Source organism: Sapajus apella, unplaced genomic scaffold, assembly GCF_009761245.1.
Source record: "Sapajus apella isolate SASKATOON/1434 unplaced genomic scaffold, GSC_monkey_1.0 scaffold68, whole genome shotgun sequence".
NCBI classification, from domain to species: Eukaryota; Metazoa; Chordata; class Mammalia; order Primates; family Cebidae; genus Sapajus; species Sapajus apella.
Genome location: NW_022437008.1, coordinates 1,364,098 through 1,387,665, shown reverse-complemented (window position 1 = coordinate 1,387,665; position 23,568 = coordinate 1,364,098). Strand labels below are relative to the sequence as shown.

The window sequence follows — 23,568 nt, the reverse complement described above, 5'->3', positions numbered from 1 at the left end:
CAGAGAGAAGAGCTGGGGGAAGGGAAGGCTGCTTTTATTCCAACTGAAGGTTCAGCTCCCCCACCTCTACCCCTACCCTCCAACACATTGAGAGGCTGGAACCCGCGAGAAGGCAGCTGGTGGAGGAGCGAGGAAGGCAGAGGTGATGACTGCCTCCAGGACCACCATCTCGCCTTCTACCCGGAGACCTGAGGCAGAGGTGAGGGCTCCCCCTGATGAGTCCGGATCTGCATAACGGCATGCGGGGGCCCAACGCTCCCTCAAATGTTGCCAAAGATAAGTTAACCACTTCCCTGGCTTAGAGTTCCCGGATGCCCACTTTGGAGTGGGGAGGCACAGGATCTAGGGCACGAAGTTGAGAGTTCCCCAGCCCCAGGAACCCTGAGCTCCTGGGCCAAAGAGGGGAGCCAGGCAAGGCTGGAAAGCCCAAGGGGCTCCCCCGACCCAGGGCAGATGGGGAAGGGATAAAAGGCACCACAGCAGGGTATGGCCTGCTATGGGGACGCAATCCCCCCAGAGGCTGTCATGAGGGATCTGCCCTGGAGTCCCCTTTGATCGGGAGGCTGCCGGCAGTGGCTGTGTCTGGCTGGCGACTGGCCCAGTAGCGGTGGTAGGTGTCCTGGAAGAGGTCCCTGCAGGCGATGCGGGCTCGGAGGCGGGCGCAGGCCAGGAAAGCCCCTGCTAGCTTGCGGTGCAGGGCATAGGTCTCCTCCGGTGGGGGGCACAGCCGGTGCCGCAGCAGCACTGGGATGAAGTCCTGTATGCGGTGGGCAGTTTCCCCGGACCCAAAGTCATAGTGGCCCTGGGTGGCGAAGGGCTCCCCCAGGATCATCACTGCCTCCACGTGGGCGTCGGAGAATGCCTGGGGGGCGGGTGGGGACAGCAAAGGCAGCCAGTGTGGACACAGAGCCCTCTGCTTAATCCAGAAAGCAGCAACGCACAGCCTCCACTCACTCCAGTCCCCACCATCAACACAAGCCACGACTCCCCCAAGAGTGAGTAGCTTCTGCTCCTTCTAGAGCCTCGAAATAGACAAGCAGCTCCCTATTCCCCAAGTAAGCCCCCCTCACTTCCTTGCAGAGCCTCCAACAGACAAGTAGCCCTCTACTCTCTCTGCAACAGATAAGCAGCCCCCGGCCCTGCAGACCAGATCCATGGTGCCCATGTTCCCAGGATTCCTGAGGAGGCAGGCAGCCACCTCCCCCTACTCCTCCCCAGAGCCCCAGCAAGGGTAAGCCTCCCTCCTAGAGTCCCCCACTCCCCAAGTAGAGACACACAACCTCCACTCTCCCTAGTGGAGACAAGCCCCTCCTAGAGTCCCCCATTTCCCCGGGTATAGACATGCCCCATCCCCCACTCGAGTCCCTCAGTAGAGATAAGCAGCCCCCCACTGCCCTCCACCAGTAGACACTAGTCCCTTTCTCCCTGTGTCTCCCAACCTTGGTTTCAAAGCCTGTGAGGAATTTGAGGTCCTTGGACTTCTGTAGGACACGGTCTCTGTCTCTGTCAGCTGCAGCCTTTACCACCTGGGGAGAGGGTGGGAATTAGAGGGACAAAGCCCGGGGTTCAAGGGGGCTCTGGAGAGGAGCTGGAAGCTTGGGCCTCCCACGTACCCACCTCCATTCTCATCTGCCTGGGCCCTCCCTCACCTGGAAGCTTCCTGCTCCCCACTCTGCCTGTCTGTGACTCCCTCAAAGACTGTTCCAGAGCCTGGGAATGGAGGTGGTCAGGGATCCTGCCCACCTAGCCGGCAATATGGGGCCTGCCTGGGAACAGTCACAGTGAAACAGTGCAAGGAAGAAGTGTCAGGACTGCTCTTGGGTCCCAACACTCAACTGGACGGATGTGAGCGTGTGCCCCAGAACTGCATCCAAAGTTGCCAGGGACCACCTCTCTGTCTCCCGCACTGGACTCTGAGCCCCATGAGAGCAAGGATCCCTGCTGTGTGTAGTCACACGGGGCACAGGGTCTGGCACTCAGGAGCCCCTGGGTGAACCTTGCTTCAGCAAATTAGCGTGTGGAGCAAAGCAGCTCTCCAGCGTGAGCTCATACATGTGGGGCAGGAGCTGTGGGCATGGACAGACATCCAGCTGGGGCCAGCTGGCTAGGGCCCCCTCCTGGCTCTGCCGCCTGCCGGCTGAGAGACCGAACAAGTCACGTTGCCCGTTGGGCCTCCACTTTCTCATCTGTGAAGTGGGGTGACGGAAGTGTCTTCCCCATGGGGCTGTTGGAAGGATAAAGATGGTGATGCCCGTGGAGTGCCTGGTGCTGTGTTTCATGCAGGAAGCACCGTAAATATTATGATCTACCACTATTAAGAGGTGGGCATGGGGGGGTCCTTGTTTCACAGAAGGGGAAGCAGACCTGGCATAGGGAGTGGAACCTGGGTCCCACCACTCACCACCGGGTTGCCCTCTTTTGTGAGGAGAGGGATTCAGGATTAATTCCATTCCCTCTCTGCTCCCCCTGCACGAGCCTGTCTGGCCATCTGTCAGGCCTGTGGTCCTCAGAAGCCAGTGTGATGGGGTTTTATAAACTGGCAAAGGCGGCTGGGCGCAGTGGCTCATGCCTGTTATCTCAGCACGTTGGGAGGCCGAGGTGGGTGGATGACTTGAGGTCAGGAGTTCAAGACCAGCCTGGCCAAGATGGTGAAACCCTGTATCTACTAAAAATACGAAAAAATTTGCTGGGCATGGTGGTGGGGGCCTGTAATCCCAGCTACTCAGGAGGCTGAGGCAGAGAACTGCTTGAAACCTGGGAGGCAGAGGTTGCAGTGAGCTGAGACTGCACAACTGCACTCCAGCCTGGGTGACAGAGCGAGACTCTGTATCAAAAAAAAAAAAGGTAGGGCGTGGTGGCTCATGCCTGTAATCCCAGCACTTTGGGAGACCGAGGCGGTCGGATCACCTGAGGTCGGGAGTTTGAGACTAGTCTGACCAACAAGGAGAAACCCCGTCTCTACTAAAGTACAAAAATTAGCCAGGCATGGTGGTACATGCCTGAAATCCCAGCTACTCGGGAGGCTGAGGCAGGAGAATAGCTTGAATCCGGGAGGCGGAGGTTGTGGTCAGCCGAGATTGTGCCATTACACTCCAGCCTGGGCAACAAGAATGAAACTCTGTCTCAAAATAAATAAATAAATAAACACACACTCCAGCCTGGGCAACAAGAGTGAAACTCGTCTATAAACAAACAAACAAAGGGGTAGGAGGGGAGGTTATCAGTGGGGAGCAAGATGTCCCAGCTGCCCAAAGGGCCTCAGCTTTGTGCCTCAGTGGCCCACAGAGAGGGCCCCGTGTGTGTAGGGGGTTACCACCTCCTCCTTCCTGTTCGCTCAGAGCCCTGGACACCTCCTCCCCGACTTCCAGCCCATCTGCTCCCATGGACTGTCTGGGCATCTCCCAGCCACCCCTCTGCCCCTCTCCACAGCTGCCCTAGGCTCCTGGCCCCCAGTCTTAGATGCCACTTCTTACTCAGAGGGAGTTTTCAAATTCTGACTGCATCCCCTCCCTGCTCAAATCCTTTCTGCGGCTCCACAGGGCACCTGGATACAGTATGAGCGCATAGCCTGGCTTCTAAAATCCACAGTGATTTGCTGCAGCCTCATCACTGGCTCCTGCTCCGCCCCCACCTGCCCTCCCAGTCAGAACAGGAGCTTCCTTTGAGTTGTCTAAGGCCTTACTACTCCAAGTGTGGTCTCCATATGGTAGCCCTGGCATCACCTGGGCACATGTCAGAAGGCAGCATCTCTCGCCCACCTCCAGACCAGAATCTGCACCTTCACAGGATGGTCAGGCTTCACATGCACATCCAAGTCTGAGAAGCACTGCCCTAATGGGAATGTCCCTCATCACTGCCTGGCCTTGGCACATGTCTGTCAGGAATACCCTCCGAACCTTTTCCCAATTGGCCCCCCTCATCCCTCAGTTCTCAATGCTGGCACTTCCTCCTCCAGGAAGCCCTCCCTGGCTCCCCAGGCTGGGTCAGGCTCCTCCTCTGGGCTCAAAGTCCTCTGTGCTTCCCCCATCCCAGCCCTGTCCATGCTGGGTCCTCACTGTTGGCCCACTGGACTATGAGTTCTGTGAGGAGGGGCCTGGGCTGGACCCAGGTCACTGCTCTGTCTCCAGTTTTGCCTAGAATAGAGTTGGGCACAGAGAAGGGGTCAGAAAACATTTAGATTGGCCAGACAGGGGGGCTCATGCCTGTAATCCGAGCATTTTGGGAGGCCAAGGCAGGAGCGTCACCTGAGGTCAGGAGTTCAAGACCAGCCTAGGCAACATGGTGAAACCCCATCTCTACTAAAAACACAAAAACTAGCCAGGCTGGTGGCATGCGCCTGCAATCCCAGCTACTCAGGAAGCTGATGCAGGAGAATCGCTTGAACCCAGGAGGTGGAGGTTGTGGTGAGCTGAGATCCAGCCACTGCACTCCAGCAGAGGTGACAGAGCAAGACTGTCTCAATTTAAAAAAAAAAAGAAAAGAAAACTTAAAAAAAGTTTAGATTGATGGCTCCATGATTAGAGGACCCGGGGCAAATGTCCAATCTCAACAATTAATGAAATGGTGTTCTCTGCAGCCTCTAAGACAAGCTGACCCCAGTGGGTGGGAGGACGGGCAAAATACATGAGAAGCACCTCCTACAGACAGAGTTTCCCCCAGGGACACACAGCTAGGCTGGACACCAGGGCCCTGGACAGTGCGGGCTCTGGAGGTGACAAGATGGCCACTGTGGGCCTTTCTCTTAGGAGGGAGCTGGGCAGTGGTTGGAAGCTTGGGCTCTCGATTTGGACTACCTGAATTTGAATCCCAAGTCTGCTGTGATCTTGGGCAAGTAACTTAACTGCTCCAGGACCCAGTTACTTCATCTGTGAAACGGACCTAAAAACGGTCCTTACTGCAGTGTGTTGCCGTGTGGTTTAAATCGGTTACTATATGTAAGCACTAAAGATGCAGCCTAACAGATTAAGTGCTTGGCGTGTGCTAGCTGCTAGAATACTACCATTATTTATTATTTCTGAATTCTAGAAACTGCCCTTCTCCTTCTTACTCCTCTGCCTCAGTATATGGCATGAGCTTCAGCTTTTCAGAGACCCCGAGGTCTGGGGGAGACTCACCTCAATGTAATGGTCTGTGAACTCCGTCCCAAACTCCCGGCTTGCACCAAAGTCCAGCAGAGTCACCTGGAAGCAAAAAATGGTGAAAGGAATGCTGGGATCCCATCCACATCCCCACTGTCTAGCAGTACAGCCAGGATCAATCAACCCCCCACAACCCTGCCCGCTCCTGCAGAGCCCCTGCCTGGCTGCCTCACTGGGCTCCTGGCCTGGTCTCCACATTTCCAACCGACCCCCAGACAGTAGCTGAAGGCATCTGGCTTTTATTTTTTTAGTTCTAATTGTTTATGCAATAACAAATTTTAGGCCCAGAAACAAAAATCCAGAGAATAAAAGATATATAAAAGTAAAATGAATACCCACAAATCTCTCCACCCAGCATAAAATGTAAAATACTCCCCATCCACGCGGAGCCTCCTGTGTATCCCACCCTGATCACACCTCCCCCAGGTCCCCAGGGTCACCACTTTCCTGAAATCATTATTAAATTATTTCCTGAAATTCTCATTTATGCATTTCTGTCTTGTCTTTTTTTTTTTTTTTTTTGAGACAGTGTTTTGCTCTTGTTGCCCGGGCTAGAGCGCAATAGCGCGTTCTCAGCTCACCACAACCTCCACCTCCCGGGTTCAAGTGATTCTCCTGCCTCAGCCTCCCCAGTAGCTGAGATTACAGGCATGTGCCACCACGCCTGGCTAATTTTGTATTTTTAGTAGAGACAGGGTTTCTCCACTTTGGTCAGGCTGGTTGCAAACTTCCGACCTCAGGTGATCCGCCAGCCTTGGCCTCCCAAAGTGCTGGGATTACAGGCGTGAGCCACCTTGCCCGGCCATTTCTGTATGTTCTATGAATGTGTACAGCTGGAAACAATGTAGAGTAATGGTGTCCGTATTTTCAAACTTCACGGAAGTGGTATTTACTATTGTTATCCTGCAACTTGTGCTTTTTGCCCAACATGATTTTGCAATTTACCCTTGTTGCCACGTGTCGCCCCAGCTCAGTCACTCATTTTGCATTGCTGTGGAAGGACTTCGTTGTGTGAATACATTATAGTGCATTTACCTGGCAGAGAAACACTGTGGTTGTTTCTGATTTTTTTTTTCGTTCTTTTAAAATATCTATTAGTTACAAACTGTTTCTGACTCTTTCTTTTTTTGAGACACGGTCTTGATCTATTGTCCAGGCTGGGGTGCCATGGCACAGCCATGGCTTACTGAAGCCTCGGACTCCCAAGCTCAAGTGATCCTCCCGCCTCAGCCTCCTGAGTAGCAGAGACCACAGGTGTACCCCACCACACTTGGCTAAGTTTTAAAAATTTTTTGTAGAGATGGGGTTTCACTATGTTGTCTAGACAGGTCTCGAACTACTGTGCTTCGCTCTTGTTACCCAGGCTGGAGTGCAATGGCGCGATCTCGGCTCACCGCAACCTCCGCGTCCTGGGTTCAGGCAATTCTTCTGCCTCAGCCTCCTGAGTAGCTGGGATTACAGGCACGCGCCACCAGGCCCAGCTGATTTTTTTGTATTTTTAGTAGAGATGGGGTTTCACCACGTTGACCAGGATGGTCTCGAGCTCTTGACTTCGTGATCCACCCACCTTGGCCTCCTAAAGTGCTGGGATTACAGGCGTGAGCCACCGCGCCCGGCCAGACATTACATTAACAAGTCATCTCACCTGGCCTGTTTCTAACTTTTGTGCTCAATGAACATCTGTAACAGTGTTTCGAGGGCAGTAGAGTCTGAACAAACAACCAACCCACAGTAAGAAATTGTTTCTGCTGGTGCCTGGGCATGGTGGCTCACACCTGTAATCCCAGCACTTTGGGAGGCTGAGGTTGGTGGATCACCTGAGGTCAGGAGTTCAAGATCAGCCTGGCCAACATGGTGAAACCCCGTCTCTACTAAAAATACAAGAAACTAGTCAGTAGTCCTAGCTAATTGGGAGGCTGAGGCAGGAGAATTGCTTGAACCCGGGAGGTGGAGGTTGCAGTGAGTTGAGATCATGCCACTGCACTGCAGCCTGGGCAATAAGAGTGAAGCTCCATCTCAAAATAAATAAATAAATAAATAAAATTAAATATAAAGAAATCGTTTCTACTGGGCATTCATGCAAATGCACACATAAACGTCAAACAAAATTGTCCCATAATAATACAGATCCCTCCCATCTGTGACATACTGACATCTTCTATTCTATTAAAAAAAAAAAAGTGGCCGGGCGCGGTGGCTCACGCCTGTAATCCCAGCACTTTGGGAGGCCAAGGCGGGTGGATCACGAGGTCAAGAGATCGAGACCATCCTGGTCAACATGGTGAAACCCCGTCTCTACTAAAAATACAAAAAATTAGCTGGGCCTGGTGGCGCGTGCCTGTAATCCCAGCTACTCAGGAGGCTGAGGCAGGAGAATTGCCTGAACCCAGGAGGCGGAGGTTGCGGTGAGCCGAGATCACGCCATTGCACTCCAGCCTGGGTAACAAGAGCGAAACTCCGTCCCAAAAAAAAAAAAAGTGCTGTCAGAAACCAATCAATTCAGGCCGGGCGCGGTGGCTCAAGCCTGTAATCCCAGCACTTTGGGAGGCCGAGGCGGGTGGATCACGAGGTCAAGAGATCGAGACCATCCTGATCAACATTGTGAAACCCCGTCTCTATTAAAAATACAAAAAATCGCCGGGCGCGGTGGCTCAAGCCTGTAATCCCAGCACTTTGGGAGGCCAAGGCGGGTGGATCACGAGGTCAAGAGATCGAGACCATCCTGGTCAACATGGTGAAACCCCGTCTCTACTAAAACTACAAAAAATTAGCTGGGCATGGTGGCGCGTGCCTGTAATCCCAGCTACTCAGGAGGCTGAGGCAGGAGAATTGCCTGAACCCAGGAGGCGGAGGTTGCGGTGAGCCGAGATCGCGCCATTGCACTCCAGCCTGGGTAACAAGAGCGAAACTCCGTCTCAAAAAAAAAAAAAAAAAAAAAAGAAACCAATCAATTGATGTCAGGACCCTACCACTTGCAGTTGGATAAACATCGCTGGGGTGTGAGCCTAGGAGGGACACAGGGTGTGTGCACATTGTGGAGAAAGAAAAGGCAAGGGACTGAGGCTGGAGACTCGGTGGGGCCACAGATGCTCAGCAAAGGGCTCAGACTTGATTCTGAGGGGGCTGGGAAGCTGTGGGAGGGATATCTTGACCAGATTTGTGCTTTAGAAAGACCCCTCTGGAGACAAAATGGGGACAGACCTCTTTGTAAAGTTACTTGGCATCCCTTGATAAAGTTAAAGATGTGTCCACTGACGCTCAAGTCTGCAGGTCCAAACTTTCACTCCAGGTCTTTGGACACCCTCTGCCCTCTGCCAGGAACACTCTGCTCTCTGGGTGGTTGTCTCTTTTTCCTCAGTCTCAGCTTTTTTTTTTTTTTTTGGTAAATAGAGTCAGGGGTCTCCCTTTGTTGCCCAGACTGGTTTTAACTTCCTGGCCTCAACGAAGCCTCCTGACTCAGCATCCCAAAGTGCTGGAATTACAGGCATGAGCCACCATGTTCAGCCTCTGGTCTCAGCTTTTTTTTTTGAGACAGAGTCATGTTCTGTCACCCAGGTTGGAGTGCAGTGACATGATCTTGGCTCACTGCAGCCTCGACCTCCTGGGCTCAAGCGCTCCTCCCACCTCAGCCTCCCAAGTCACTGGGACCACTGATCTCAGCTTTCATGCACTTCCTTTAAGAAGCCTCCCTTAATCCCTGCTCACCCCACACTGAATCAGGCACTTTTTTTTTTTTTCCTGGGATCCCAGAGCTTCCTGTGCCTCCCCAACCTCCGGCCCTCACCCCTCTGCCTGTGCCTCCCCCATCCAGGTCGTGAACCATCTGGCCCGTCCTTCCTCATCGTGGTTGGTACGAACCACTCTGGGTCATCACTGCGTGGTGCCAGCCCCCCCCCACAGAACTGGGCGCTCTGAGAAGGCAAGGGTCAGAGATGTCTTTTTGTTGCTGTCAAGAGACAGGGGCAGGTGATGGTGTGTTCTGCATGGATGGTGAGTGTGATGGTGATGGCCAACTGCCTTCCAAAAGCTGTACTTCCCCTCTGTGCTGTCACATTGCCACCAGGAACTGCTGCCTAGCCAGGGACTCCATTTTCCAGCATGCCTTGCACCTTGGCAGGCCACGTGACTAGCTCTCGCTGATGGAATGGCAACCTACGTGGTATGTCCATTGCCCCAGGATAAGCTTAGTGTACTTAGCCTGGGCATTACTTTTTCCACTTCTGGCCAAAGCAGTAGGGCAGGGGGCTACCCTCTCAACCTCTCTTACCCTTTCCTTGGGAAGCAGAGCATTGTAAGGCCCCAGATGAGACAACCACAAAAGGGGAGGAGCTGGGTCCCTGAATCACCACTTGGAAAAGGGCTGCCTCTGCCTGCTGTTAGGGGTAATAAAGTGCTATTGTGTTGACCTACTGGAATATCAAGGAATATCTGTTACAACAGCAAAGACACCCTGACACACATCACTAGGAACCAACCTGGTGGCTGGAGGCGTCATACAGGAAGTTGGCCCAGTTGGGGTCGGTTTGCATGAATCGGAATTCAAACAGCTCCCGCAGACACAGCGTCAGGAGCTGGAAGCAAATCTGGGGTGGGGAGGAGTAGTAGGCATCACGGTGTGATCCCCCCTGTGGCACCCTCACTGGCCTGGAGAGGGACCAGAAGCCTGGCCCACCCGCCCTGCGGCCATGCCCTTCCCGCAGTGCCACCAGACTGCATACCTCATTCCGCAGGTCCTGGCTCAGGCCCTGACACTGGTCCAGGGGCACCCCTCCGGCTAGCTCCATGCCCAGCACCCGTGTCGTGCTCAGCTCCTTAACCACGGCTGGCACTCGGAAGAAGGGGTCATTTGCCAGCAGCTGCCTGGGGCAGGAGGGAAGCGGGAAAAGGGACTTCATGTTTCAGGTCCGTGAGCCAGCTTGAGGCCTCCTCCTTGTGTTCTCAGAAGTCCTCCATGAACAGTCTCCGTCGTGCCTTCCCTCCTGCCCATCTTGCCACTGTCTGCCCTGGGTGATGACCAACCTGGCTGGACTGACATTTAACAAGTATCTCCAAGGTGCCTACTCTGCACCTGCCCCTAAACTGGGTGCTGTGGGAAACCCAGGTACCACTTCCCTACCCGAAACGCTTCTATGACTTCTGGTTGCCCCAGAAGGATGAGCTTAGTGTATTTCAGCCTTTGCATTACTTTTTTCATTAATTTATTAATTCATTCAACCCAAAAGTAGTCACTGACATCAGAATCTGTGAAGTCTACAGAGATGCCCACAGGTCACTCCTTGCAGTAACTACTGTGAACACAGGTAAATAACGGGAAAGAATCCATTATTCAGGGCAGTGAATGAACCAATTCCTGGACCCGCCCCCCCAGTCCCAAGACCACACTCTCACAAACAGACGGTTTATAGACTGCGATGATAAGTGTGTTGGCCGGGTGTGGTGGCTTACACCTGTAATCCCAGCACTCTGAGACGGCGAGGTGGGAAAATCGCTTGAGACCAGGAGTTCAAGACCAGTGTGGGCAACATGGTGAAACCACATCTCTACGAAAAACTATAAAAATGAGCTGGGTGTGGTGGCCCGTGCCAGCTACTCAGGAGGCTGAGGCGGGACAATCACTTGAGCCTGGGAGATTGAGGCTGCAGTGAGCTGTGATATCACCTCTGTATTCCAGCTTGGAAAACAGAGCAAGATCCTGTCTCAAAAAAATAAAATCAGTGTGTTCATGTAAGATTTGGGAGGCAGAGAATATGAGCAAGGCCCCTGGTTGAGGACCCGTGGGATGGCTGGAGGAGAGTGAGGGGAACAGGAGGGTGCTGTGGGGTTTCATCCTAAGGGCACTGGGAAATCCAGTGGGGGAGGGGGTCCTGGCCCATCACCCCACTTCGCACTCTTCTCCTCAAGCTCCTGCTTTGGGGTATTTTTGTCCTTATTGATAAAAATCTCTGATGTTTGAATTGTTCTTCATGAACTTGAGCCATGCTGGGCATTTAATTGGCACACTCCCCTTTCATCCTCACTCTACAGTGCGGGGATGCTCTCTGGAGACCACCATACGGCTGCAGGCCACGCAACCTGTTTAGGGCTGACCTGGAATTTCAGCCCGCATCCAAGTTTAGGGTGCGTGCCTCTAACCACTGCCTTCTATTGATCTTTCTCTCTGTTTATGGAGCTTGGCACGTTTCAGGCTGTCAATAAATGTGTGAGCCACACTGTGGAGGACTCCCCCCAGAGGTGCCATTAATTGCTACACATCAGGATCCTTCCAAGATAGAACCACATTGTTCCACATAGCCATGGTTCATCCATTTTCACTGCTGCGTAATATTCCACAGGTGAATATAGCATTGCTTATTGGTCCACCCTGCTGGATAAACTTGATGGATCTGGGGTGGTACCAGTTTTGGGCTGCTGCAGACAGAGCTGCTGTGAGCATTCTAGAATAGTCCGATGGTGTATAGTGGCAGAAGGGTCCCTAGAGTGTTCAGCAGGGAGGGCAATCATTGGGTTGCAGAGTTTGTGAACAGAAGGGCTTATGTGATGATGCCAACCTGTTCTCAAAGTGCTTCTGCTACCTTCTCCCCCAACCTGCGGTGCGGAAGGGGTGCTATGGAGCCCGCTCTCTCCACCTCCCAGTGCTGTGGGCTGCTTGGTCTCTGTCAGTCCAACAAAGATAAGAGTGTGGACTTTTACCTGCATTATTAAATGTGTGGGTCGGATCACAGTGGATAGGCATCCCATCTGACAGAGAAGACCGCCATCTGGGAAGTGACCTGCCCAAACTCACAGAGGACACGGAGATACGCAAGTGATGAGTGAGTGGATGGACAGATGAACAATAATTGAAAGAAAGAGCTGGGCATGGTGGCTCACGCCTGTAATCCCAGCACTTTGGGAGGCTGAGGCAGGCAGATCACCTGAGGTCCTGAGTTCGAGACCAGCCTGACCAATACAGAGAAACCCCATCTCTACTAAAACTACAAAAATTAGCAAGGTGTGATAGCACGTGCCTGTAGTCCTGGCTACTCAGGAGGGTGAGGAGAACTGCTTGAACCCGGAAGGTGGAGGTTGCAGTGAGCCAAGATCGCGCCATTGCACCCCAGCCTAGGCAACAAGAGCGAGACTGTCTCAAAAAAAAAAAAAAAAAGTAAAGAGAAAGACTTTGCCCCACCCCACAGCTCCAGCTGCCAGGAGCTGAAGGGGCATCTACTTCCCACCCAGCCTGGGAGGGAAGAAAGGAGGGAAGCTCGGGGGCTCAGCTCACCTGAAGTTCTGGGCACAGGCTGCCTCACGACGGTAGTCACACTCCCAAGCCAGCTCCTGTTGCAAGGCCTGCAGGCTCTGCTCAGCAAATAGGCCTGTGGGGGAGGCGTGTCAGCTGGGAAGGGCCTGGGGCGCCCACTGGTGGATGCCTTCTCCTGCCAACCCTCCCTCTTCCGTCTCCCTCACTGTCCCCCGAAGCTCCTGCTCCAGACATCTGACCTGCATCGCATCATCTGTCTGCACATTTCCCTCGTCCTAAACATGACTGCGGGGTTCCCTAGGGTCCTCTGAAGCCTTTCCTGGGGTCTGTCTCTTGTGCGTGCCTGCACCCCGGTCCCTGGCAGCTCTTTCAGAGTCACGCTCACTCCGACTGTCTCCTTTTCATACAGACTCCCATGTTGTTCACTGCCTCTGGGTCTCACTTCTGGCCCTGGCTTTCCCTCTCCCTCTTCTTCTCTTACACAAACACAACCCGCCCTCCCTTCTCCAGCGCCTCCTCACGTGCCATCTGCAGGCTTGTCCTTTTCTGCTCTGCTGCACCTACAGTCCCGCTCCCTGCATGCACACCCTTTAGAAGTCTGCTGCTGGATCTCAGCCCTGGGTTCCTGTCTCTCTGCGGCTCTGTTCAAATCTGTGAGGCTTTTCCCACGTGTGCTCGTGCTCCCTGGGCTCTCCCCACCTTGGTGTGCTTTCTGTCTCTCCCGCTCCTGCTCACAATGCCAGCACACCCTGCCCGTGCTCCCCTCTGGACTTCCCCTCCTGCTTTCTCTCTCTCTGGCATAGCCCCTTTGGAGATCAGCAGAGGAGTGGGTGGGCGTCTCACCCTCGGGCAGAGCCGCGCTCATCCGGAGCACCGCCAGCAGGTTCTGTACATCACTCTGAATGCTCTGGGCCACACCAGGGTACTGTGAAGGAAGAGGGAGAGAGTGGGAGTCACTCCTCTGGGCCAGCAGGGTGCCCGCCCCTACCCTGCCCAGCCTCCTCTCTCACCTGGATCTTCACAGCCACCTCCGTCCCGTCCCTCAGCAGGCCCTGGTGCACCTGCCCGATCGAGGCAGCGGCAAAGGGCACCTCCTCCAGGGAGGCCACCTTGGCCTGCCAGTCCTTGCCAAGCTCCTCTTCGAGAACTCTCTGTGGGGAGTGGTCACAGCCGTCATCATCACAGCTGAGTTCATTCCCCAGGCTGAGTGCTTTACCTGTTGATAACCCCAACACTCACCACATGCAGAGCCCTGGGATAAGCTCTTGGCTGCCATCCCCTTTACAGATGAGGAAACTGAGGCTCAGAGAGAATTCTCTTGCCCAACTGACTCGCCAGGCACTGGCAGACTGTGAGGCTCAGCCCAGCTTGTGTCCCCCAAGCCTGGACTCCTTGGGCTGGTGGGCTGTTGTGGGGATTGCTATTATTTATATCTGAGAGTCACAACAATCCTCCCCCCTTTTTTTTTTGAGACAGGGTCTCGCTCTGCAGCCCAGGCTGGGGTGCAATGGCACCCTCACGGCTCACTGCAGCATCAGCCTCCCTAGCTCAAGCCATCCTCCTGCCTCCTGAAGAGCTGGGATTACAGTTACATGCCACTGTGCCCGGTTAATTATTACTATTGTATTTAGTAGAGACAAGGTCTCACTATGTTGCCCAGGGTGGTCTGGAACTCCTGGGCTCAAGCAGTCCTCCTGCCTTGGCCTCCTAAGGGATTACAGGCATGAGCCATCAGACCTTGCCAACCATTCTTATTATGCTCTTATGTGGTATTATTAACTCACAGTCAATGTGATCAAGAAGAGCTAAAATTCACAGAGGGCTTCCTGTGGGCCAGGTCCTATTCAGAGTGGCCCAGAGAGAGGCCATAGCTGCCTGGGCCACATGGTGAGGAAGCAGAACAGGGATCGGAGGGCAGGTGGGTGGCAGAATCCTGGATTCCATGCCTTACCCAGTTATTAGAACAACTCATGTCTTGGGTACTTGCTCAGTGCCAGGGGCCATGCCAACTTATTTACAGACATGATCTCCTTAAATTAAGAAAACAGTAATAATCACCACTAACACCTGCATGTCACTCACGGTGAATCAGGGGCTGTCCTCAGTGCTCTGGGTAAGCTAATTTATGTGATCCTACAATGTGGGTGTGGCTGTCACTCTTGCCATTTCCCAGGCCAGGGAACTGAAGCACAGAGGTCAAGCTGCTGCTCTTTCCTTTAATCATCACAGCAATGCTAGGAGGTGTGTACTTTGGTGATCCCCATTTTACAGATGGGGAAAGGGAGGCTCAGAGGTAGGGAGTGGGGCAGTGAAGCCAGGAGGGTCAGGCAGATCGGGGAAGATGGAGCCTGCCTCCCTCACCACCCTCCCACACCGGGCACTCACCAGCATCTGCCAGCGGGGCATGAAGTCGGCGCTCTGGCGGACCCGCTCGAAGATGCGCTGCAGCTGAGGGCTGATAAAGCTGTTGTCTTGGGAGACAGTGGAACAATGGGGGGCAGTAAGGGAGGAGGTGAGGAAGGACCCCCATGTGAGTACCTGAAATTGGGGCCTGTTGGTGGTAGGGCTGGGGTGGAAATGAGATCAGGGTCAGGGGTCAGGGTTCGAGGGTCATGCTGTACCCTGGATGCTGAGCATCTGGCCAACCTTGAGGGCGGCCCCTCGAACTGTACATAAAGTCTGCACGATCCGCTCTGCATTGGCCTCCGACAGGAAGGGGCTGGAGTCTGGCCCAGAGCCATCCTCTGGGGAGAGAACAACATTAGAATTAACAAATATCATCACTGCGGCCGGGCCTGGTGGCTCATGCCTGTAATACCAGCACTTTGGGAGACCGAGGTGGGATGAATGCAGGAGTCTGAGACTAACCTGGGCAACAGTGACATCCTTTCTCTATTAAAATAAAATATATCATCTGCACACCAACAGGAATGACTAAAATGAAACATGGAGGCCAGGCGTGTTGGCTCACGCCTATAATCCCAAGACTTTGAGAGGCCAACAAAGGAGGAAGCCCAGGAGTTCCAGACCAGCCTGGACAACAAAGCAAGACCCTGTCTCTAATTAGCTGGGTGTATGGTGGCATGTGCCCGTAGTCCCAGCTACACAGGAGGCTCAGGCAGGAGGAGTCCCTGAGCCCAGGAGGTTGAGGCTGCAGTGAGACATGAACGCACCATTGCCCTCCAGCCTGGGCAACAGAGCTAGACCTTGTCTCGGAAAAAAAGGAAATAAACATAAATTAAAACAAATTGCAGGAGAGTCACAGAGTGCCTGCTACAGTATGGAATAGACGAGCTACCACCACACACTACAGCCCAGGCGCGTCTCACAAACGTGCTCAGTGAAAGCAGCCGGGTGCGTGAGAGAATACCGCCCAGTTACACTGATACAAACAGCAAAACGAGGCAAAACAAATCCAGAGTCCAGGAGCCAAGACAGAGGTCACCCTTGGTGAGGGGAGTAACCAGGTGGGGACAGGAGAAGGGCAACAATTCTCGAAATGTGGGCCAGGGACCGCTGAGGGTCCCTGGGACCATGCAGAGGGCTCTGCGAGATCAAACTATTTTCCTCGTGACACTAAGATGTTACTTTTCCTTTTCTGCTCTCACACCTGAGAACATTCAGTGGAGTTCTCCAGAGGCACCAGGACACGTGAGGACAGCATCAGGCTGACAGCTGGTGGAAATGTGTATGTGTGTACTCTTGTGTGTTAAAAATGTCTCCATTTTTCGTGTGTGTTTTTGAGACGACGTCTCACTCCGTCACCCAGGCTGGAGTGCAGCGGCACAATCACAGCTCACTGCAACCTCCTGAGCCCAAGTGATCCTCCTGCCTCAACCTCCTCAGTAACTGCAGCTACAGGTGTGCACCACCAGGCTTTGCTAATTTTTTTGCTTTTTGTAAAAATGAGGCCTCGCTATGTCACCCAGACTGGTCTCAAATTCCTGACCTCAAGGGATCCTCCTGCCCCAGCTTCTCAAAGTGTTGGGACAGACATAAGCCGCCGCACCTGGCCTAAAAATTTCTCAGTTTTAATCTCTAATACAGTAAACATCGATAAATATAACCCACATAAACAACCTCTTTGGGTGCTCATTCTATTTTTAACAGTTTTATTGAGAAATAATTCACGTACTGTATAATTTGCCATTTAAATTATATAAGTCAATGATTATTAGTATATTCACAGAGTTGTCAGGCATCACCAGAATCAACGTTAGGACAGTTATGCCACCCAAAAAAGAAACGTGGCGGGGCATGGTGGCTCAGGCCTGTGATCTTAGCACTTTGGGATGCCGAGGCGGGAAAATCACTTGAGCTCATGAGTTTGAGACCAGCCTGGGCATGTGGTAAAACCCCATCTCTACAAAAGATACAAAATATAGCCATGTGTGGTGGTGCACACCTATAGTCCCAGCTACTCAGGCGACTGAGGCAGCAGGATCACTTGAACCCAGGAGGTGGAGGTTACAGTGAGCTATGATCCACCACTGTACTCCAGCCTGGGTGATAGGGGGAGCCTCTGCCTCAAAAAAAGAAGAAAAAAAAGAAACCCTATACCCATTAGCAGTCACTCATTTTCCCCAATCTCCCCAGGCCTTGACAACCACTAGTCTACTTGTGTCCCTACAGATTTCCCCGATTTTGTACGTTTCATATGAATGGAATCACGCAACATGTGGTCTTTCTGTGTGTGGCTGCTTTCACTTAGTGTTTTCCTTTCTTTCTTCTTTTTTTTTTTTTGTTTTGAGATAGAGTCTTGCTCCATCTCCAAGGCTGGAATGCAATGGCGCGATCTCAGTCCACTGCAACCTCTGCCTCCCAGGTTCAAGCGATTCTCCCGCCTCACCCTCCCAAGATGCAGGGATTACGGGTGCCTGCCACCAAACCCGGCTAATGTTTTATATTTTTAGTAGAGACAGAGTTTGGCCATGTTGGCCAGGCTGGTGTTGAATGCCTGATTTCAGGTGATCCACCTGCCTCGGCCTCCCAAAGTGCTGGGATTACAGGCGTGACCCACCGCACCTGGCCTCACGTAGTGTTTTCAAGATTCATCTACATTACAGCATGTGTCAGTCCTTCATTCCTTTTTATGGCTGGATAATATTCCATTATATGCCTATCACATTGTATTTATCCATTCATCAGTTTTTTTTTTTTTTCTTTGTTTTTGTTTTGAGACGTAATCTTGCTCTGTCGCCCAGGCTGGAGTGCAGTGGTGTGATCTTGGCTCACTGCAACCTTCGCCTCCCACATTCAAGCAATTCTCCTGCCTCCGCCTTCTGAGTAGCTGGATTATAGGTGGGCGCCAACATGCCCAGCTAATTTTTGTATTTTTATTAGAAACGGGGTTTCACCATGTTGGTCAGGCTGGTCTCAAACCCCTGACCTCATGATCCACCAACCTTGGCCTCCCAAAGTGCTGGGATGACAGGCATAAGCCAGCGCACCTGGCGACCGTTCATCAGTTTTAAGGGTGTACAGGCACTGGGTACAGACAAATCTACTTTGAGAAAACCCACCAAGCCATACACTTACAGGTATGTGTACCTGGTTTTATATGCAAATTACATTTCAGCTTTGGCAAAGCATTTCTTTTTTTTTAACATGAACACTTTATGAATTTGTATGTCATCTTTGCACAGCGGCTGTACTAATCTTATCTGTCTCATTCCAGTTTTTATTATATGTGAGGCAGAAGCAAGCACAGCACAACAAAGCAATATTTAAGCTTTCATTAGTTTTGAAGGCTAGTTGTGGTGGCTCACACTTGTAATCCCAGCGCTTCAGGAAGCCAAGGTAAGAGGATCTCTTGAGCCCAGAAGTTCAAAGCTGCAGGGAGCCATGACTGTACCACCGCACTCCAGCTGGAGTGACAGAGCAAGACTCTATACCTTAATATAAAATTCAAAATAAAATAACATTTTATCGAGCTCATTATTGAGTGCTTACCCTGTTCCAGGCAGAATCCTAAGTGTCTTTGTGGATTCTCTGGCTGAATGCCCACAGTCACTCCAGGAAGTAAGAAAGTAGGGTATAGACTCAGACTGACCCTATCCAAACCCTAATCCTCTACCTACCCACAACTTTTTATTCTGAAAATTTTGAAAAAAAAATTCAGCTGGGTATGGTGGCTCATCCCTATAATCCCAGCACTTTGGGAGGCCAAGTGGGGAGGATCACTTGAGGCTAGGCGTTCCATACCAGCCTGGGCAACATGGTGAAAACCTAGCTCTACAAAAAATACAAAAAAATTAGCCGGGTGTGGTGGCATGTGTCTATAATCCCAGCTATTCAGGAGGCTGAGGTGGGAGGATCACCTGAGCCTGGGGAAGTCAAGACTGCAGTGAGCCGTGACTGTACCACTGCATTCCAACCTGGGTGACCCAGCAAGACCCTGTGAAAAGAAAAGAAAAGAAAAGAAAAGAAAAGAAAAAAAAAAAAAAAAAGAAAAGAAAAGAAAAGAAAAAGGCCGGGCGCGGTGGCTCAAGCCTGTAATCCCAGCACTTTGGGAGGCCAAGGCGGGTGGATCACGAGGTCAAGAGATCAAGACCATCCTGGTCAACATGGTGAAACCCCGTCTCTACTAAAAAAATACAAAAAATTAGCTGGGCATGGTGGCACGTGCCTGTAATCCCAGCTACTCAGGAGGCTGAGGCAGGAGAATTGCCTGAACCCAGGAGGCGGAGGTTGCGGTGAGCCGAGATCACGCCATTGCACTCCAGCCTGGGTAATAAGAGCGAAACTCTGTCTCAAAAAAAAAAAAAAAAAAAAAAAAGAAAAGAAAAGAGAAAAGAAAGAAATCCGAACAGGAAAGTTGCATGCATAATATCCTGAACACCTGCACACCCTCCACCCTGATTCAACATGGTACCATTGGGCTTCGTCTGCTTTATGTGTGCGTGTGCCCACACACTTGCTATTATTATTTTTTGCTGACCCACTTACATGTAGTTGCACTTAAGCTTTGCTAAGAATAAGGATATTCCCCTACATAATCACAGTACCATAATCACATGTAAGACAATTAACACTGATTCCCTAAAATCTGCCATCCAGCCCATATTCGGATTTTCCAATCGTCCCCAAAAAGTCTTTCGAGTTTTTTTCCAAACTGATAATCCAATCATGGTTCATATACTCCATCTGTCAAATGATGTCTCTTCCATCTCTTTTTAATCTAGACTATCCACCCCCACTTGTTTAAAGCATCAACTTGTTGAGGAATCTTACCCAAAAATGCTACACATCTAATTCCATCTCTGATGCACACAGACCCCTGGTGGCACTTCTATTTTCAACTTTCCGCTCCTGCTTCGAATTAGGAACTCCCAATGGCTTAAAGTTTTCTCAGATAATCTAATATATGGCCGGGCACAGTGGCTCGCACCTGTAATCCCAGCACTTTGGGAGGCCAAGGCAGGTGGCAGATCACTTGAGATCAGGCGTTCGAGGCCAGCCTGGCCAACATGGTGAAAACCCATCTCTACTAAAAACAAAAATTAGCCGGGTGTGGTGGCGCGTGCCTGTAATCCCAGCTTCTCGGGAGGCTGAGGCAGAAGAATCGCTTGAACTGGGAGGCGGAGATTGCAGTGGGCCAAGATGGCGCCATTGCACTCCAGCCTGGGCAACAGAGGAAGACTCCGTCTCAAAAAAAAAAAATCAATATGCTTCTCTTAATCATGACCCTGATAGTGGTTTAGGTGTGTTCAGAGCACTTCACAGTGACTCAAAGAGGTGGTAAATTATCATCACCTTCATCTTCCAGACGAGGAAACCAGAGCTCAGACAGGTGAAGTCACTTGCCCCAGGTCACAGGCAAAGCCAGGATCTGAACCCAGGCAGTATGGCTCACTCACCTGACTTTAAATGACCTCCTGGCAGGGACTTCTTAGCCATCTCGACCAGCGCTCCCAGCCCCAAGCCCACAGCCAGCCCTGGGGTGCAAGAGAAGAATATGAATGCCTGTTAGCCTGGGGTGCCCTGCCCCAACCCACGCTCCTTTCTCAGTTTCTCTCCAAGAATGCTTGTCTCCCAACTCTTTTTTTTCCTTTTGTTTGAGATGGAGTCTTGCTCTGTTGCCCAGGCTGGAGTGCAGTGGCACAATCTTGGCTCACTGCAACCTCTATCTCCCGGATTCAAGTGATTCTCTTGCCTCAGCCTCCCAAGTAACTGGGACTACAGGCATGCACCCACCAAGCCTGACTAATTTTTTTTTTTGTATTTTTAGTAGAGATGAGGTTTCACCATGTTGGCCAGGCTGGTCTCGAATTCCTGACCTCTGGTGATCCTCCTTCCTCGGCCTCCCAACGTGCTGGGATTACAGGCGTGAGCCACTGTGCCCAGCTGAATCTATATTTTTAAAACTTGAACTGGGCCAGACACAGTGGCTCATGCCTATAATCCCAACACTTTGGGAGGCTGAGGTGGGCACATCACAAGGTCAAGAGTTCGAGACCAGCCTGGCCTACATGGTGAAAGCCTGTCTGTACTAAAAATTCAAAAATTAGCCAGGCATGGTGGTGTGCACCTGTAATACCAGCTACTCGGGAGGCTGAGGTAGAATTACTTGAACTTGGGAGTCAGAGGTTGCAGTGAGCTAAGATCGTGCCACTGCACTCCAGCCAGGGGGACAGAGCAAGACTCCATCTCAGGGTGGGGGGAACTTGAACCATAATCTGCAGTAAAGAAGATATTGACATTATAAACAGTGCAGACCAAAGTATATGTTTCATGAAACAAGATTTTCCCTTGTTCCACAGGTACACGCATATTTTTCATGCAGGTTGTGACCTGCATGAAATCCAGCTATGTAACCCAGAGTCAAGTTATCTCCCTCTGTTCGCCTCAATGTCCTCATCTACAGAATGCATTGATTCAGTGCAGCATGTGTATATATGCGGCACTGCACATTACAGGTTTTCAGTAAATGTTATCATAGCCAGGAGGAGTGGCTCATGCATAGAACCCCAGGACTTCAGGCAGAGGCAGGAGAATCGCTTGAGACAAGGAGCCCGAGACCGACTGGGACAACATAGGCAGACCTTACCTCCACAGAAAAAAAATTTTAATTATGTGGGCCAGGTTCAGAGGCTTGCTGGGCACTGTGACTCACGCCCATAATCCCAACACTGTGGGAGGCTGAGGCGGGCACATCACTTGAGGTCAGGAGTTGGAGACCAGCCTGGCCAACATGGTGAAACTCTATCTCTACTAAAAGTACAAAAATTAGCCAGGTGTGGTGGCGGGTGCCTGTAATCCCAGCTACTTGGGAGGCTGAGGCAGGAGAATCATTGAACCTGGGAGATGGAGGTTGCAGTGAGCCGAGATCACGCCCTTCCATACCAGCCTCGGTGACAGAGCCAGACTCCACCTCAAAAAAAAAAAAAAATTACCAGGCATGATGGTGCACAGTCGTTGTCCCAGCTACTCAGGAAGCTAGGCGAGAGAATTCCTTGAGTCCAGGAGTTCAAGGCTGTGGTGATTGCGCCACTGCACTCCAGACTGGGTAACAAAGTGAGACCCTGTCTCAAAAATAAAAAACAACAAAAAAAACGAAAATCATCATTTATGTTCCTCTCAATTTCTTTTGACTTTGCAGGCCCTTTGTCTCTCTTTCTCTCTCTCTCCTGTCTCTGATGCATCTCCCTTGCTTCAATCTGTAATTGTTGCCTCTTCAAGGTCACACCAAGATCCCCCAAAGTCACACCTACCACCAAAGTTGGCCAAGCGGCTGATGCGGGAGGCAGGCACCTTGCGTTCTCGAGAGCGGTCACTCAGCTGGGAAATGGGGACAAGGTCTGAGGGTGGGAAAGCGAGCATTGTGCCCAGAGAGTGCAGCCACCCTGCCACCACATCCTTCCCCAAGCTCAGGGAGCCAGCAGCCTTTGTGGGGTGTTGTTGGGTGGGGGCAGGGTGACGATACCTGGGGCCGGGGTGTTTTCCTGGGACGCGCCTCTCGTGCCCTACGAATGTCCTCTTCACCCAGGCCTCTCCCAGGCCCATCCTGGTAAAACTTTTGGGCCCAAGAACCTCCACATGGCCACTGCAAGAGATACACTTTGGTCAGGAGGGGAAGACAAGGGGTCACTTGGCCCTTCTGGACTCCTCCAGTCCTTTCACTCTCTGGTCTTCCTCAGCCTCTTCCCCTTGGGGACCCGCTCCCCAGCGTCTTACCCAGCAGTGGGGCCCAGGCCCCTGGGCCCCACAAGGTCGACTAACAGTCTGGCCCAGCTGTCCACCAGTCCCCCGAAGTAGGCCCCCGACCTTCAGCCACATTGCCTGGGGGAGGAGAGGAGGGGTTATTCAGGTGGCTTCTTGGCCAGGCCCCAACGTTCCTCTATGTCCACCCTCTCTGATTCCCACCCACCAAGTACTTCCTCCACTATTAATAGATTCCCACAGCTTCTGCTGGTTCTCTCCTGGTTGCTAGGAACCCTTAGCTTCTCCTGCGCGCCTCCAAAACGCACTTCCCCCTCTTCAGCCCCCACCGTTGCTAGGGTCCTCCCCCGTTACTAGACACCCACAGTTCCTCCGGGGCTACCTCTCTGCTCCTCTGAAATCGTTGCTTGGCACCGCCTTCCCCTCTAATGGCCCTGTAGGCGCCCGCAATTCCTCCGGTGTCCCCCTTAATCCCCACCTCGTTACTGGGCACCTCCCCTGTTGCTAAGCACCCACTGCTCTCAGGCTCAGAGTTCACAACGTGCTGCGGGCTTTCTGTGCTTCCGGGAGCCTCAGCATGCCTGCCCCTTCGACCAGCCAACCAATGGCGCTGCAGCAACTCGCTGAATGGCATGAAGTTTGTCCATCTGTGCGCGGGGGGCGGGGCCAGAAGGGAGGCCCTGCGGTGAAGCCGGGCTTTAGGGTGGGTGTCCGGGGCCCGCCTGGGGGGATTGCTGGGGCATCGCGGGAGCGCACGCGTGCCCTGTCTGCCTTTCCACTCACCTCAAAGCGCCTTGTACGCAACAGACCCTTCTGTTCCCTACACTATCCTTCTTGCAAAGTCTCCCTTACAAACCTCACACCTCTCTTTTGTACGAATATCTTGCCAACTCCCCTTCTCATTTTTACTCCGGGCAGGCTCAACACATCTCCTTTGAATACACATTCTTCCCAGCAAACATTTCCCTTGCACATGGAGCTCCTCCACTTTGCACAAACACCCACATTCTGGCACCCAACCTCCTTCCT

The 23,568-nt window shown here is 52.2% G+C and overlaps 1 protein-coding gene and 1 non-coding gene across 2 annotated transcripts; both read right to left on the bottom strand.

Annotated features, from left to right (window-relative positions):
• Positions 1–21: 21 nt before the first annotated feature.
• COQ8B (coenzyme Q8B) lies at positions 22–23,192 on the bottom strand. Its single transcript, XM_032248716.1, has 15 exons — positions 23,018–23,192; positions 22,555–22,659; positions 22,304–22,423; positions 22,092–22,158; positions 20,238–20,315; positions 15,000–15,122; positions 14,764–14,849; positions 13,389–13,529; positions 13,222–13,303; positions 12,400–12,493; positions 9,857–9,998; positions 9,614–9,721; positions 5,115–5,180; positions 1,440–1,526; positions 22–862 (listed from the first exon to the last, which is right to left on the bottom strand). The coding sequence occupies exons 1-15, from the start codon at positions 23,171–23,173 to the stop codon at positions 524–526; spliced, it is 1,794 nt and encodes a 597-aa protein (XP_032104607.1). The 5' UTR covers positions 23,174–23,192; the 3' UTR covers positions 22–523.
• Positions 17,979–18,086, bottom strand: LOC116530974. Its single transcript, XR_004260199.1, has one exon. It is a non-coding gene; the product is annotated as a U6 spliceosomal RNA (small nuclear RNA).
• Positions 23,193–23,568: the final 376 nt, after the last annotated feature.